Source organism: Amphibalanus amphitrite, unplaced genomic scaffold (genome assembly GCF_019059575.1).
Source record: "Amphibalanus amphitrite isolate SeventyFive unplaced genomic scaffold, NRLGWU_Aamphi_draft 000139F_arrow, whole genome shotgun sequence".
NCBI lineage: Eukaryota > Metazoa > Arthropoda > Thecostraca > Balanomorpha > Balanidae > Amphibalanus > Amphibalanus amphitrite.
The window spans coordinates 77,557-94,278 of NW_024881634.1; the positions used below are offsets into that span (position 1 = coordinate 77,557).

At 52.5% G+C, this 16,722-nt stretch overlaps 1 protein-coding gene across 10 annotated transcripts in view; it reads left to right on the top strand.

The window, feature by feature from the left end:
* The first annotated feature begins 249 nt into the window (after window positions 1–249).
* Window positions 250–16,722, top strand: part of LOC122382396 (mitogen-activated protein kinase kinase kinase 15-like) — a 65,389-nt gene continuing 48,916 nt past the window's right edge. For 5 of the 10 annotated variants that reach the window (XM_043367636.1, XM_043367640.1, XM_043367641.1 and 2 more), the window contains exons 1-2: window positions 5,769–6,016; window positions 8,809–8,894. In XM_043367636.1, the coding sequence (XP_043223571.1) occupies window positions 5,968–6,016; window positions 8,809–8,894 (135 nt within the window). In that variant the 5' untranslated portion in view covers window positions 5,769–5,967. Of the gene's footprint in view, window positions 402–5,768; window positions 6,017–7,805; window positions 7,881–8,808; window positions 8,895–8,918; window positions 8,981–11,547; window positions 11,600–11,823; window positions 11,878–16,722 lie in introns of those variants that run through there. The other 5 variants (XM_043367643.1, XM_043367638.1, XM_043367647.1 and 2 more) reach the window with 5 other exon arrangements.

Here is a 16,722-nt window from a genome sequence, read left to right on the forward strand (position 1 = left end):
GCCGGACCTTTATTTTTGCATTTGCTTCTGGGTGGGCAAATCGACGCCACTGGGTGGGCAATTGTGGCGACTAGGTGGGCATTTGCCCACCCAGTGGGTATGTTAGAGGAGGCCCTGATTAATAGCTCATAAACACGAATTTTTGGGAAGTATGCGGAAAATCGCATATTCCGCTGTAGTTTGCGACTTTCCAGTGTTCATCTAGAGATATCTAAAATTCTCTCATTTTCAGCGGTGCCTGGCAACAGCGCTCCGAGCGTCTGGCAATCGCAGATTTTTTTCGTTGCTGGAGGGGTGAGCACGGATTTTCGAGGTGCTGGCCGCGGCCGCCGCGTCTTTGGGTGTTGAGCTGTGAAGTGTGAATTTTCAGCGCATATACATCTTTTCATAGTCTAGAAATGGTAAGTACTTTCCTATTTTTTCGTAAGATTCGAACTGCGCATTAAACAGCGTTGGCGGACGCGGCTGTTCGTGCACATCAACTGCAATGTGATGGATGGGATGTTTCTGAGACCTTGAAATGTATTTGTTTTTTTATTTTAAGCTACTGCTTGATATTGTATTACAGAACCATGCTACATCTATTTATACACATGCATGAAACGGTACTCATTTGCCTGTCACTATCTGGGCCCAAATTTGTAGGCACAGTGAGTTCTGGTTCTGCCTTGAGATCGTGGTGTGGCACGCTGATAAACGGTGCTTATTCCTGTTTGTTTGTACTTTCATGTATAATGATTGAACTGCAGCATTCAGCATTAAATGTTGTTACTTCTGACTATGCTATGATGGGGTTTAATAATGTGTTACGTACATGTTCAATCGTTCAGGATATTGATGTCTGCTCATCAATTTGATTTGCAACCACCTCAACTCGTTGTTACTTTTTGTAATGAGATGGATCATGTTCTGTAATAAGCTCTTGCATTTTATATTTGTCACCATGACCAACATCAATGGGCAACACTGTCAAAATCATCACCCCAACATCACCCACCTCATTTGGCTATAGGCTAGGTGCTGAAATATAAATTTTGATATACTTTTATGAATTTCATAAACTTTTTCTTATGCGGTCTGGGATGAAGCACCATCTTAATCATATGCTTTTCCTGCAGAGCTTCCCAGATTTATTTATAAATTGCTATTGAACTAATAGCCAATGAAATGTGATAAGCTCAGGGCCTAACTTATTGTCATACATAAAGCATCTCTTTCTAAGTAATATTTTGAGGCCACTCTTTCAATGCCATATCAAAATAACAAGCTTTCAGTTACACTGGTGCCTCCACTGTTATTTATATTCTAGGTTACTGATCAAATCAAATTCAAGATTGTTGCCCAGACTAGCTGGTTAGATCACACAACTTCATGTCTCTATTTATGCCTAGCTTATAGATATGCCTTCTTATGACTTATGAGGCAATGCGCTCAGAGGTTTTTTGGCATCACTTGGTAATATTCTAGATAGTACCTTACATACCTAACTACTAACTGCTTTCTGCAGTGCATGATCACACAGATCAACTAGGGTGGCAGTGCTTTGTGGGTAGAAATGTATTAGTCTTGGTTTCAGTTGTTGGCTACCTATGTAATGCGTCCCTTTGCCCTGTGGCAACCATTGATGAACATCAGAACAGGATTGAGAGGGTAATATAGGTGCACTGGGACCAGTATAAGTACAAAAGGGGTTTATGTGGAGCCAAAATCTTTTTACTGAAGATAAATACAGGTAACCTCTGGTCTTCTACAGGGGTCAGTTTTGTCATGCCATTGGATAGTCCTTTGGCATGCATACCACTGCACTGTAGGACTAAAAACATACCCCCTCAACCGTGGCCTGTATCAAACCATTGGACAGGGCTTAGTGTAGTGTAATGTCTACTGGACCAGTATCATCACACCAAACAGAACCCTGCTGATGTGTTAATCTATTAAAAATTGTAATAGTATGAGCTGCTGATCTGTTCAGGCTGTGAACCAAAACATTCTCTGACCACTGACCAGTGCTTCTCAAACTCTGGTCTGCTCTGAGGGCGAGGGGCTGTAGGTATTCTGTCTGAGTCTTGCTGCCCAGATGTGTGTAGGTGCCTATGTACTAGCATAGCTGTTGAGAGCACAGCCACCTTGTAAGCCAATTGTCGATTTATAATAGTTAGTTTGCGAAGTCTCCCGTGCTTCATCGAACCTTCAGCCGAGCACGATTGAATGGAGGGGCGGGGGAGGCATTCATCGCCTCCTCTTGATATTATTTTCGAAAATAAGCATCGTAGCGAAACGCACGTGGCGCACGTCGCGGATAGCTGAGCTAAAAGAGGTCAGCCGTGACTCTTAAAATGTTGAGTTTCGAGGTTGCGAACAGGAGAGGTCAGGAGGAACTCAAAAGATCAAAATTTCAAGCAAGGCGTATTCATATTTAGAGTTCAGATGAACGCACTTTTGAGTAGGTATATCGAGCTTAGAAGGATTAAGTAACCACAAAAGGTTGTGACCTGTGCAGAGCTACGATAGTTCCGAACTCATGTAGGTATTCGACTTGACAGGCGCTAGCCAGTTTAATATTTGTTGTCCCAGGAGCAGCCGGAAATTCAGCGTGGAAAGTTGTACCTACCTATAATGTTTATCGCTACTAATGCCAACCAGCCTGGCAGAAAGTCTATTTTCAAATGCGTTGAACTCCGCTTGAGGTTACGGGAGGATTCACCATTGACTTGACCATCGGTCAGAACTCAGGCATGCCAATTAAGGTCGCTAAGTCGCCAAGTGTAACTCCAGATTCCCGGGCTGCGGGACGGTTGAGTCGGAACTGGCTCAAAATGAAATAGTGACGAGAATAGGGACTGGGGAAGCAGGAAAGCGACGGGTCACGGACTAAAAAGTTCCGCTTTAGAAAAAGAAATAAATCTATGGGTGTCTACCAATAAAACGTGAATGCGAAAGCGTGAAACCAAATTCTCATCTGACTTTATTAGGGAACAAACGTCAGCGTTACTGGGTGTTGTACCACCTCCCCCCCCCCTCATTCGTATGTCCTCAAAGGATGCATAATGGCAAATGCCAGCTAGGGTTAATATCGCTTCGTGATGTGCGTGTATGGTAGAAAAAATGAGTTGTTTATTAGGCACCCATGCTCTAATTTTAGTCTTCGTACGTACCTATTTTAAAGCTTATTTTACCCCACCTTGCGCCCTTCATCCTTTCTTCTTGATCAGATGTTTACATTGGGTTCTAGACTTTCCTAATCTTGCCTTGGAAAACACTACAGTTTATTTCTCGGTTGTATGTGGTGCCGCGAGTTGATTTTGGGTAACCCCGCCCTCGGTGTGGATTTTTAACCCTCGCTGGACCTATCAGTTTTCTACATGCGTTCCGACCGAGGGGGCGGGGGCGGATGCGACCCCCTTGCCGTTCCACCCCTTATTCAACTTGAGCCTCGCGGAAAAAATGAGCGTGTGTGCCATTACGAAACGCAGCGACTGATAACCGATTTTAAGGTGTCATATCAAACCGGTGATCTCAGAGTTCAGCTGAAGTGCCATAAGGTAGGGGTGCTGTTTTTGCTCAATAGCGTTGCTAAAAAAAAAAAAAATGTTGTAGAGCCGCACTTTGGGCACCATCGTGTTCGACATGCTTCAAATCATAGACCTTGACATGCCGAGAATATGTAGTGGTCTATGGTCGAAAGGTATACTTTTTGTTTGGGTGAGGTTATTTTAAGTTGTTTACCTCTGGTCGTCAGTTAAGAGCCACTCAGGTCACGATGCTTGTCGGAGGATACCATTCGCATACCATTCGACACGGCAGGTCTTCCTGATTCCTGGGCTCATTGGTGACTTTCCCGACTCGCTAGCTCAATTTGATCGGGAGTTGTCGACTAAAAACTCCGATGACCCTGGTGACTCACGTAAAGGTCAACTATGCAGCAGTTAAGCATTGCAACTTGCAAGGAGTCAGTGAAGTACGATTACATGCGCTTGAAGATCATTTCCGGCGCCAAAAGAACAATTAGCATGTTTCCCCATTGCTGAAACCTAATGGTGAGGTCGCGCGAGCGAACTGACATTAGGTGACCCTAAGGAAAAATCCGAAATGTGCAAGTGTGAGGCGGCCTCGGGAGGTTACTAAGTCCTAGTGATATCTCCCTACAAAAGCTCCTATGGCACTGAAGGCGTTGCGAACGTGCAACTTTCAGGACCTTGCGGAGATTTTCTTGTGACGTCAAAGGTCAGTGACCTGACTTAACCTAAAAATGTGTTTGATGTCACAAGATCTGCCTTGAATCAAATGAATCAATTGAATCAAATCAGACAATGATCAAATGAAACATTCAGCTTTATCATTAGCGTGTTCGCCACTCAAGAAACCTCAGGGGTGGCACCCGCCCCCTCCCCTTGGCCGAGGAAGATGAACCCTCGCTGGTGATGAAGATGAACCTTTGTACAGCGTCTAACGTATATGGGGGGGGGGGGGATCCGGCTGGGGGGGACCCCCAGCCGTGCGGTTCATGATTGAGCTCGAACTTGGCGGAAGAACCGAGCGTGGACGATGCCGATGGAAGTGTTGCCCGTGACCACTGGAAGACGATGCTGGCCAATTTTAAGGTCCTAGTTCATTGGCTGACCTTCCAGGTCAGGTCCACGACCCAGGTGTCGGGGAAATCGGACCCTGCCAGAACGCCTCGAAGTGAGGTGTATATGTTTATTTTTCGTGCTCCTGATTTCGAGTATTATATTTGTTTTGTTCAATGACGATATATTCGTGCATTTGAAGTAGGTGGAGTCGGTGCCAATCTAAGACCTTACAACCGATCTTAGAGGGATTCCCCCCGTGGTGTCGTTTGACAGTCTCCAGAGTCCAGGGCCTACATCGGCCTTAGAGGACCCCAAGCTGAACTGAGGGGACCTCGCATCTCGACGGTCCGAGAAAGATTTCAAGGGTTTTTGGTATTCAGTGTGCGCAGAGGGTCTGAAATCTGAATCCAACGACCCCACAGGTCACAGGATTCCGGCCCTGATGCATCCAACCCGACCCTCTGTGTCTAGTTTTTTTTTTCAAGATGTACAACCGTTAAAAAATCGAGCGTATTTTCGCCGACAAAACAAGATTAGAGCATGCCTAACGAATTAATATCGACTCAGACTCCTGTCTGTGTCGGTTAGATTCCGGCGAGTCCGATTTCAACTATAACTCCTCTGGTCAGAATTGTCATCTCCGACAGACTCCGATTCCTACCCTGACTCTGCTCTCCGCGGGCTTGGTTTTATGTACTTTGCCTTCTGTGCTGCTTTGTGTTTTTCATGCTCGCTCATAACCTTCAAACTTCTTAAACTGAACTCATTTACTCGTATGTGCTCCACATACTGTGGCTAGATCACGTTCCTCCAGCGGGACTCTGGGCGCTAATCACGCCCGTCTGGTCGGACAGAGCACAGTTCGCCGGAACCGTCCGCCGGGCGGGGCGCGGGCCGCGCCTTTGCCGACACTCGTCTGTTTACTCTGGGCTTCATTAGCCGGCCGCGGGGTGCTGTTTCCAGTCCTCGGACACCGGCCGGCCGGTCGCGGCTGCTCTCGCTCTGATTTATGCCCACCGGTGCAGTCGGACAGCCTCGGTCCGCGACTGCACCGTGCTGTCGTGGCGGACGGCCACCGGCGTCGGAAGAATGCTTCCCCATCCCCGGTCCTGGGGGCGGAGCGCCGCGGGGTGCACCGGCGCGGCGATGTGGGCGCGTGCCTGCAGTCGAGGAACACTCGGCCGTGTACCGCCTGTTTATACGCCAGTGCCCGACGGCGGTCAGTGTGGTCCACCAGCGTCCGCCGCCGCTGGGCCAGCCCGACCGGCGCGCGCGCCCCTCGTGCTACCGTGCCGGCGCTCACGGCGTCCGTGACAGTGTGGGTGCCGCGCTGTGGGCTGGACACGCGAGCGGCCGTCCCCCCGCGACGCGCCGGGCACCCGGTGTTGAACATAGGATGGATGCCGATCTATTGGAGCGCTCTGTCGCCGCGTGGGCGTCCAGAGGTGAGCGTCCAGTGGTAGGCGGCCTGAGGTGGGGGCGGCCAGAGGTCGGGGTCGACGGGTACGGGGTTGTCAGTTCAGCCGGAAACTGGACAGGCAGCGATTGAGGGGAGGGGGTAATATGTTTGAGGTGCTGCGTGAGCGGTTTGGGTTTACAATGGCGACGGAAGGTTTTTGGGGTCCTAGGGGTCGCGGACCATGAATAGGTATAGGATAATTTGCCTTTTTCAGTGGTGATTCTTTTCATTTTTGAAGAAAATAAAAGATGATGGGTTTGCTTATCTTTGTACTGGAAGAGACAACATGCTGAATATTCTGTCAAAAGGAGAGAATTCTTATCGGCTAGGGTGAAGTGTTTGTGCGGTGTTCATTCCAGAAATACTTTCAGTTTTGAATACCATCCAAACAAATCTGGCCGTCGTTGAATGTGTTCTCCTGATACTGGCTGGCGGGCGGACACTGACGAGCTCTGAACACTGCTCTGCCAGTTGCCACGGTGGCCTGCTTTGCATAATGCTTAGCATTACACGGTCGGCGGTGTATCAGCTGCGCGCGCTGCAGCAGTTGGGGCGGCTGGCGGCGGGCCGGCATCTCGCCGAGGACCGTTAGCCGGGTGCTGGCGGTGGGTGGATGCGGCCGCCGGCGGGCCCGGGGCGCGCGCCCTGCCATGGCCCGCCGGCCGGCCAGCCATGTCGCGCCGCTGCCGGACGGTCGCGGTGAGTCACCACCGGCCGACCGCTGGCAGCCGCTCAATTTGTTAATGTGTTTCATCAGGTCGGTCGGATGTGGCGACATGCGGCCAGTTTTTCATTCGACCCTGCCGGCGCCGCCCTCCCAAACAGGATGGCTGTAAAGTGGTCGTCGGACAGAACTAAGTCGCGGCGTACAGTCGCGTTGGTGAGTGCCGCGGCCGGCGCGGCGCTGTGTTGTGGCTGCGGCGCGTCGCTAATCTGCCCGGTGATTGACAGTGTATGACGCGACCGCCGTGTCCATACTACCGGGTGTAAGGTGGCCGCGTCGGCGCCGACCGCTGCTGCCGCGCTGGTGGCCCTGCTGACCGCCGGTGCCACCGGGGCGTGATGCACGTGACGGTCTGACCAGCCGTGTTTATGTCGTGTTAATGGCGTGTCAGGTTTCCATCAATGGCTGGGTGCACTATGGGTGGACGGCCGCGGCCCGGCGCCACCGGGCTCCGGCCGCAGCCGTGCACCGCCGCCCTCCGGTCGCGGCGGGCTCGTGCCGGTGAAGCGTGTCCGATGAGCGGCCGAATCTAATGAGTGCGAGCTGTAGCAGCCGCCCGCCATTGCTCCAGGGTGGGCGGTGGGTCTTGCCGTGCTGCCGACAGACTGCGGTGTGTGTTTACGTCGCCCGATAGTCCCGGATGTGTTGGACGCGGACTGCCTGTTGTCAGGTGTCACTGTCCTGCACCGGCCGTCACGCCATGGCCCGACGTCGGCCGGCCGGCCGGCCCCCTGTGCCGGCCGCCGCCGTCGCCCCCGCCGCCGCGGCCGCCGGTGCACAAGGTCTCCTGGGTCGGTTGGCGGTGGCCGGGGGCGGCCGGGCCGGCCGTATCAGGCCGATATGTGAGCTGTATACCGCCGTGCCACCGTCTGGCGACTGTCTCCGGGCCGGTACATACCAGCAGTCGCGTCCCACAGAGACCCTGGGAGCGGACCCTGTTTGGTCTACCTCGGGCACAGACAGACGGGGCTGGGACCACGAGCTCGGCGTGGGACGCGCTCATCTGCGCACTCGAGCTCTCGGTGACTGACGGACGGGTGTGAATCGGTGGCCTTTCACCGGCTGAGCGAGCGTCGGCCGCAGAACAGAGCAGTAGTTGTGTGCCGTGCGCGGCTATCAGTCTCTGGTATGTCGTACCGGGCGGGATCAGGGCGGTCAGTGTTCGGTAACCGCGCTGGGCTCGGAACGGAACCTTTTTCGGCCGTGATAGCTCGGTGTTGCTGACGCTCCGACGCCTGATCGGATTAGGCCGAATCGCAATGGCTGTGGTTGTGTGGTGCCCGTTGTTTCGGCAGTGACTGGATTATTTTAGTTTCAGTGTCGATGTGAACGTGTTTTCACTCGGTGCTGAGTCATGACAAGTCGATCGGCGATGTTGTCTGTTGTTTGCATTGAATACCCGGGTATTGTGTGTCGTTTTATAGCTGAAATTAGGTGTCGGTAGGAGCCGGGGGTATCCCACGGGACGGCCCGGATCCCGCGGATCCGGCAGCTCCGTACCGCCCGCTACGGCTGGTGATGCCTCGATTCACCAGCCCGTTGGACTCTGCTGTCAGTACCCGCGTGTTCCCGTCCCGCCCACCCACAGCTATTAGTGGCCTGCTGTCCCCGTGTAACATCGCCCTCGTATGCCCACGGCTGCCCACTGTCCCCGTCTCTGGCTAGCCTCCCCCCGTCTACCCGCGACTGCCCAGTCTCCGTCTCTGGCTAGCCTCCCCCCGTCTACCCGCGACTGACCAGTCCCCGTCTGCGTCTAACCCCGCCCCCGTCTAACCCCGACTGCCCAGTCCCTGTCTGCGTCTAACCCCGCCCCCGTCTACCCCCGACTGCCCAGTCTCCGTCTCTGGCTAGCCTCCTCCGCCCCGTCTACCCGCGACTGCCCACTGTCTCCGTCTCTGGCTAGTCTCCCCCGCCCCGTTTGCCCCTGACTGACCTGGTTCTCCGTCTCTGGCTAGCCTCCCCCCGCCTACCCCCGACTGCCCAGTCTCCGTCTCTGGCTAGCCTCATCCGCCTCGTCTACCTCCGACTGACCTGGTTCTCCGTCTGTGTTTCAGCGGTAATGACCGACAGTGTGTGCAGCCGGCTCAGTGAGGGTTCTGTCCACTCGGCCTGCACGGCAATCGCTCGGCCGAGGATGGAGGTGAGTCCTGATACTGACTGTGCAGCCGGCTCAGTGAGGGTTCTGTCCACTCGGCCTGCACGGCAATCGCTCGGCCGAGGATGGAGGTGAGTCCTGATACTGACTGTACAGCCGGCTCAGTGAGGGTTCTGTCCACTCGGCCTGCACGGCAATCGCTCGGCCGAGGATGGAGGTAAGTCCTGGGTGCTTATGAACCCTAACTGACTCCTGAGGACCCTGATCTACTTCTTACTGACCCCTGATGACCCGGACATACTGACTGTACAGCCGGCTTAGTGAGGGTTCTGTCCACTCGGCCTGCACGTCAATCGCTCGGCCGAGGATGGAGGTGAGTCCTGGATACTTCTGAACCCTAACTGACCCCTGTGGACCCTGATCTACTCCTTACTGACCCCTGATGACCCGGACATACTGACTGTACAGCCGGCTCAGTGAGGGTTCTGTCCACTCGGCCTGCACGGCAATCGCTCGGCCGAGGATGGAGGTGAGTCCTGGGTGTTTCTGAACCCTAACTGACTCCTGAGGACCCTGATCTACTTCTTACTGACCCCTGATGACCCGGACATACTGACTGTACAGCCGGCTCAGTGAGGGTTCTGTCCACTCGGCCTGCACGGCAATCGCTCGGCCGAGGATGGAGGTGAGTCCTGGCTCCTGAGGACCCTGATCTACTCCTTACTGACCCCTGATGACCCTGACATACTGACTGTGCAGCCGGCTCAGTGAGGGTTCTGTCCACTCGGCCTGCACGGCAATCGCCCGGCCGAGGATGGAGGTGAGTCCTGGGTGCTTCTGAACCCTAACTGACTCCTGAGGACCCTGATCTACTTCTTACTGACCCCTGATGACCCGGACATACTGACTGTACAGCCGGCTCAGTGAGGGTTCTGTCCACTCGGCCTGCACGGCAATTGCTCGGCCGAGGATGGAGGTGAGTCCTGAGTGCTTCTGAACCCTAACTGACTCCTGAGTACCCTGATCTACTCCTTACTAACCCCTGATGACCCTGACATACTGACTGTACAGCCGGCTCAGTGAGGGTTCTGTCCACTCGGCCTGCACGGCAATCGCCCGGCCGAGGATGGAGGTGAGTCCTGGGTGCTTCTGAACCCTAACTGACTCCTAGTCCTGAAGACCCTGATCTACTCCTTACTGACCCCTGATGACCCTGACATACTGACTGTACAGCCGGCTCAGTGAGGGTTCTGTCCACTCGGCCTGCACGGCGATCGCTCGGCCGAGGATGGAGGTGAGTCCTGATACTGACTGTACAGCCGGCTCAGTGAGGGTTCTGTCCACTCGGCCTGCACGGCAATCGCCCGGCCGAGGATGGAAGTGAGTCCTGGGTGCTTCTGAACCCTAACTGACTCCTGAGGACCCTGATCTACTTCTTACTGACCCCTGATGACCCGGACATACTGACTGTACAGCCGGCTCAGTGAGGGTTCTGTCCACTCGGCCTGCACGGCAATCGCCCGGCCGAGGATGGAGGTGAGTCCTGGGTGCTTCTGAACCCTAACTGACTCCTGAGGACCCTGATCTACTTCTTACTGACCCCTGATGACCCGGACATACTGACTGTACAGCCGGCTCAGTGAGGGTTCTGTCCACTCGGCCTGCACGGCAATCGCCCGGCCGAGGATGGAGGTGAGTCCTGGGTGCTTCTGAACCCTAACTGACTCCTGAGGACCCTGATCTACTTCTTACTGACCCCTGATGACCCGGACATACTGACTGTACAGCCGGCTCAGTGAGGGTTCTGTCCACTCGGCCTGCACGGCAATCGCCCGGCCGAGGATGGAGGTGAGTCCTGGGTGCTTCTGAACCCTAACTGACTCCTGAGGACCCTGATCTACTCCTTACTGACCCCTGATGACCCTGACATACTGACTGTACAGCCGGCTCAGTGAGGGTTCTGTCCACTCGGCCTGCACGGCAATCGCCCGGCCGAGGATGGAGGTGAGTCCTGGGTGCTTCTGAACCCTAACTGACTCCTGAGGACCCTGATCTACTTCTTTCTGACCCCTGATGACCTTGACATACTGACTGTACAGCCGGCTCAGTGAGGGTTCTGTCCACTCGGCCTGCACGGCAATCGCTCGGCCGAGGATGGAGGTGAGTCCTGGGTGCTTCTGAACCCTAACTAACCCCTGTGGACCCTGATCTACTCCTTACTGACCCCTGATGACCCTGACATACTGACTGTACAGCCGGCTCAGTGAGGGTTCTGTCCACTCGGCCTGCACGGCAATCGCTCGGCCGGGGATGGAGGTGAGTCCTGGGTGCTTCTGAACCCTAACTGACTACTGAGGACCCTGATCTACTCCTTACTGACCCCTGATGACCCTGACGGCTCAGTGAGGGTTCTGTCCACTCGGCCTGCACGGCAATCGCTCGGCCGAGGATGGAGGTGAGTCCTGGGTGCTTCTGAACCCTAACTGACTCCTGAGGACCCTGATCTTCTTCTTACTGACCCCTGATGACCCTGACATACTGACTGTACAGCCGGCTCAGTGAGGGTTCTGTCCACTCGGCCTGCACGGCAATCGCTCGGCCGAGGATGGAGGTGAGTCCTGGGTGCTTCTGAACCCTAACTGACTCCTGAGGACCCTGATCTACTCCTTACTGACCCCTGATGACCCTGACGGCTCAGTGAGGGTTCTGTCCACTCGGCCTGCACGGCAATCGCTCGGCCGAGGATGGAGGTGAGTCCTGGGTGCTTCTGAACCATAACTGACTCCTGAGGACCCTGATCTACTCCTTACTGACCCCTGATGACCCTGACGGCTCAGTGAGGGTTCTGTCCACTCGGCCTGCACGGCAATCGCCCGGCCGAGGATGGAGGTGAGTCCTGGGTGCTTCTGAACCCTAACTGACTCCTGAGGACCCTGATCTACTTCTTACTGACCCCTGATGACCCTGACGGCTCAGTGAGGGTTCTGTCCACTCGGCCTGCACGGCAATCGCCCGGCCGAGGATGGAGGTGAGTCCTGGGTGCTTCTGAACCCTAACTAACCCCTGTGGACCCTGATACATTCCTGACTGGGCTCCGTGGACCACTAGAAGTTGTGGATCAACCCAACCACTGACCGACTGTGATCCTGACCGACACTGACGACCCTTGACTGGCCCCTAATCTATTCCTGACCAAATCCCGGCGAACTCCATACCGACGACCGACCGAGCGTGACTCTGAATCCTAACAGATCCCCAGGGATGTCTGAAGGTGTTAATCCGACCTTTGAGGAACCCTTAGACACCTGTGACTGACACCACTTGACCACTTTTTAACCCCTGACCTTGACCCTGACTAACCCTGATTTTCAATGACTAACCTGTCTTCTGAAGTATCCCTGACAGATCGCTGAGTGATCCCCCTATCGGCCCGGCCGATGTCCGGACAGTCTGTTGCTGCCGTGGCGGTCGGGCGACGCGTCGTATGAAGTTTATGGCTGGCCGGATGGGGATCAGGCGATAAAGACGCGGGCTTGTTTGCGGTTGGTGTTCGATTGTGTGACCAGCACCGGGCTTACGGACTCTTTTCCACGCGGCTATTTATGGATGTCTACTTTCCTTGCTATCTGACCTTGACTGAGCTACAGGAAATAGCTTGGATGCAAATGAGAGAAGGAAGGTAAACAAACAGCAAAGTCGGCGGTTTTGTTGGTGACTGACAGGCCCGGCGGTCGACAAGGGGACGCTGCTTTTCGTTTGTTTATTGGTACCCTGCCGTGCCAGCTCGATCACGTGCTCGGCCCGGCTACGTTCACGTGCGCTGCTCAAGGTCACGATAAGCCATTCGCCGGGCTTCACATGAGATCATATCCACCTGTTGAATTGATCGACTCGTGTTTCAAAGCCGTCCCGACAGAGCTCACCGGTCGTGATCGGTCGGATCGGAGCCGTTCCCTGTGGGCCCCACCGGGACCCCGCGCCTAGCAGATGAGCCGACGACGAGCTCCTCGCGGTCGACTCTCGCTTTCCTGCATGGTAAATCGGCGCCGTAAAAACGCGGGCGCATTTAGCGGACAGGAAAATGTGAGGCGGCTTTACCTTGGTGTGGCGTGGCGATGCCAGACGGCGGCCGTGACGGGTTGTGTTCGGTACACCCGCGCCCCCTATACACGGTGTGGTGTGAGACCAGCGCCATCAATGGCTGGGCGGCTGGTAGCTGGTATGTACTGCGTGACATCCACCCGACAGCAGCTGCGTTGTTGTTCGATCTCCTCTCATCAGAAGGGGTGGCGCTACACCGATGGGGCACTTCCACGGGCGCGGGCGGCGCCCCTGTCGTGACCAACGGTGGAGCGGTGGCGCCTGCTGGACCTTGGGTAATCGGCATTGCCGGAGAGCCCGTCGCTGACGATGCTGCCTCCAGCCTCACTCTCACCTGGAGATGTCTCCTTACTCTTGTGGTCTGGCACGCAGAGGGCCTCCGCTTGAAGATCGCGAAACTGGCTTCCTGGCTTTCTAAGTTAATGAGACAAGTGTGGATATAAGCGTGGTATGAGAGTGCGAATGCCCGAATACAACGCCTATGATACCCGGGTTCCAGCCCGCATTGGTGACGCTTTGCTCCAGAGAGCTTAGTCGATGGCCCCGTGAGAGATGGAGACTTGGCTATCTGAACACGCGACAGACTCCGCTTTTCGGTAGTAGATGGCTCCTTCGAACCGAGACGACACCAAGATCTGTGGAGTATTGGGTATGTCTGACTTTGGCCCCTCTGACCTCTACATCACGAACATATTGCTCCCACTCTCAGTCTTATCCGACCAGATGAGGCTGTTCCAATATTGAGCTTGTTGTTATTGAGGTATTTAGTCTGTTTTAAGACGCTACCTACTACCGACGAATTAGGCCTTTCTTACAAATTTGTCAAATTTTCCCTCTGATGATTACATTAAGGTTGTGTGGTGTGTAATGTCTAGGCTACTGGAATGACATAAGCTTAATTGTTTGTTGATCTACCAAATCATTACTGTTACAGTGCGCAGTGCATAAGTGGATTACAATGCGTAACATGTTTTGAGGGTCATTCTGTCAGCTAGACGAGTGCGAATGCTATGCTCATTGCTCAAGCCCCTAGCCCAGGGCTATCAAGTAACTGATTCATGGCGGGCCGCTCGTGTCGAAAAGAAATACTGTGTGTCTGATATTTGACTGAGGGAAACGTTAGCTGGCACGAGCTTCTAAACAGGACGAGAGTAGGCTGCAACTTCAGTTTGTTTCTTATTGCACGTACTGTAGTTTTACTGGGTTTTCGTTTTTTCACCTGTTTGTTGCATTGCCTGCACTCAGCTGTAGTAGCTCAGCTGTTGAAGGTAGTTACCGCCGAAGCAGGTAGTGGGTGTTGAACCTCATGCAATTTTAGGTCATCTTTTGAGTCGCGGAGCATTTACAATGTTGTGTGTTCTGATGTCATTATTGGTCATCATATTTCCATTTTGTGTTTCTTTTGCATTGACCTTTGGGCGCCCCAGCTTTACTGTAATATGTTTTTGGAAACGATAGTAGGTATTTCCATTGTGAACTGGGAATCAATTATTCGGTTACATAATGCACTTGCAACGAGGACCATGTGAGTTTTGCTCTAACAATAGGTACAGGGTGGGGCAGCATAATCGGGAATAAATATCAAACGGGATTATTTGGTCATGAATTTAAAAATACAGCTCCAAGCACTATTTTAGCAACATTCCATCAATTGGTCACCTTTTACCTATCTCTCATCCTATGTGACCGCCCTCGGCGTCGATGACCTTCTCAAGGCGGGTCCAAAAGCACGCGCATGCACGTGCAACCTCCTGCTTGTCCATGATCGCCCATCAGCATCGTACCTTGCACTGAAGACCGTCTTTACTGATGATAAGTTGTTCATTAACCTTCTACCAAAAAACGCTCCATGTAAAGAATTTGGTCGGATTTAAATCGGCGGAGTTGAAGGACCAGAAGTTTTTGGTTCATCTCAGGTGGAGGTGCCCTACACAATAACATGTCGTCCTCACTGCAGTACCAGCACAGACAGAGTCCTCGTAAGACGTGATCTGGACCGTCAGTGATCCTCTGTTCCGACGGCTCCACATGAGTCTGCCACAGTGCGGATGTATTTACCAGAGGTGCTCATTTTATCTGGGCTCGATGAAGTAGGGTGCACCACGTGCACCTCCCTTGAAGACCACCCATAGGTCCATCACCCCAACAGGATGTTTACTTTGCATGACCGCTGGAATATTCTCGATACAATCCCCTATATGGCTTGCCATTCTTTTTTGTCGTATTCCAGTCGGTGGTGAGATTTTTGGTCGCTGAAGTTTTGAGCATTGTTTCTTTTTAATATGCTCAAGAGCGTCTTCCTTATATTCAAGTGAGTCATCTGTATGTCCTCTGCTAAGAGTTATTTTACGACGATTACGTTAACCTTTTGTCCTAAGTATTCCCACACAATCCTTATTGTCCGTGATAACACGTTGACCTGTCCAGCAACCTTTACGTGGAATTGCAGGGGTTTCAACAAAATGTTCTTGTTTTACTCGTTTAACATTAGTGTCTATGGGCGCGCGCAAAGCACTTGGAGCACCGTCGAACTATTTTGCTGCTCTTTTCCAGGAGGTTGCATGCTCATGGATGTAGTCATGTTAGATGATGCACAACTTTTGGGCGTTTCATTGCCATGCTATAATTTATCAAAATAATGTCATGCCTACTCATGATTAGAGCCCAAAAAGCATTCCCGATTATGCTGCCCCACCCTGTATGTGACGGTCAGATTGAAACCACAATGCGGATTTCCCGAATTCCCAATTCTAAGGTTGATGATGAGCCCCCGTGCTTGGTATAGTTTTCAGCTTTGTTTTTAGAGTGAACTCTGATGTCAATCTATGATGTTTGTGTTTGATTTTGTGGTTACCCTTTGCCCGGTGATTTATTGTTCCAAAATTAACCAATTGGCAATTACGATATGGCATGCAAAGGGCAAAGCATCTGTTCCGATGACCTATCAAGGTGAACTTCAGTTGAATCCTCGGAATTGTGAGGAATATTGTACTGCCTGGCCTTTATTCTCACTGTTTTCTGGCAGAGTCTTTAGTCGGTATCCCTCCTAAGCTCAACCATCGATTTGCCCCATAGATGCCCTGACGCCTCTGCAGATATGGCAATATTTTCCATGATAAAGTCGAATTAATTGTTTGTCAAAAAGGGATCGGTACTGTAAGTTTATTATCTGTCGTGATATCTAAGAAAGAATATCTAAGAATCTGAGAATCTCATATGTTCAGTAGCGAGCGTTAGTTAGCAGAAGGCAGTGCTTATAGAAAGCAGCTATTAATTTATTTCAGCCAACTAAGCTGGATGAAACAATCTCAACCCTACTGATCTATATCGTTGTAAGGAAGGTAAACACCTGATTATTTTTATATCCCCATTTGACCATCTCTTATCCATGACAAGTGTGAACTGATTTATATCAGTTGACTAGATGTGTTACGCTCAATTTTGCTCATTTTTGCTGCAGTTACATCCTCTACTCATCAGTTCACTTTTCTCTTGCGCATAGACCAGCTCAATTCACCCAGCTTACTGAGTTTAGCGCGCTTGACTCGTTCGCTTTAGCTTGCTCACACACGTTGGCTCGTTGGACTCATTCAGTGTAGTTCGCTTGTCACACGATTTTGAGCTCGTGTGTCTGATTCAGTTTAGCTCGTTTGCCTCGCTTAATTAAACTTGCTCATTGCTTTCAGTTAAGTTCAATCGTCTTGCTAAGTTTAGTTCGCTTGTGTCCCTCGCTTGCTCACTCTTTCGTCTCGCTCAGTTGAACTCACTCGTC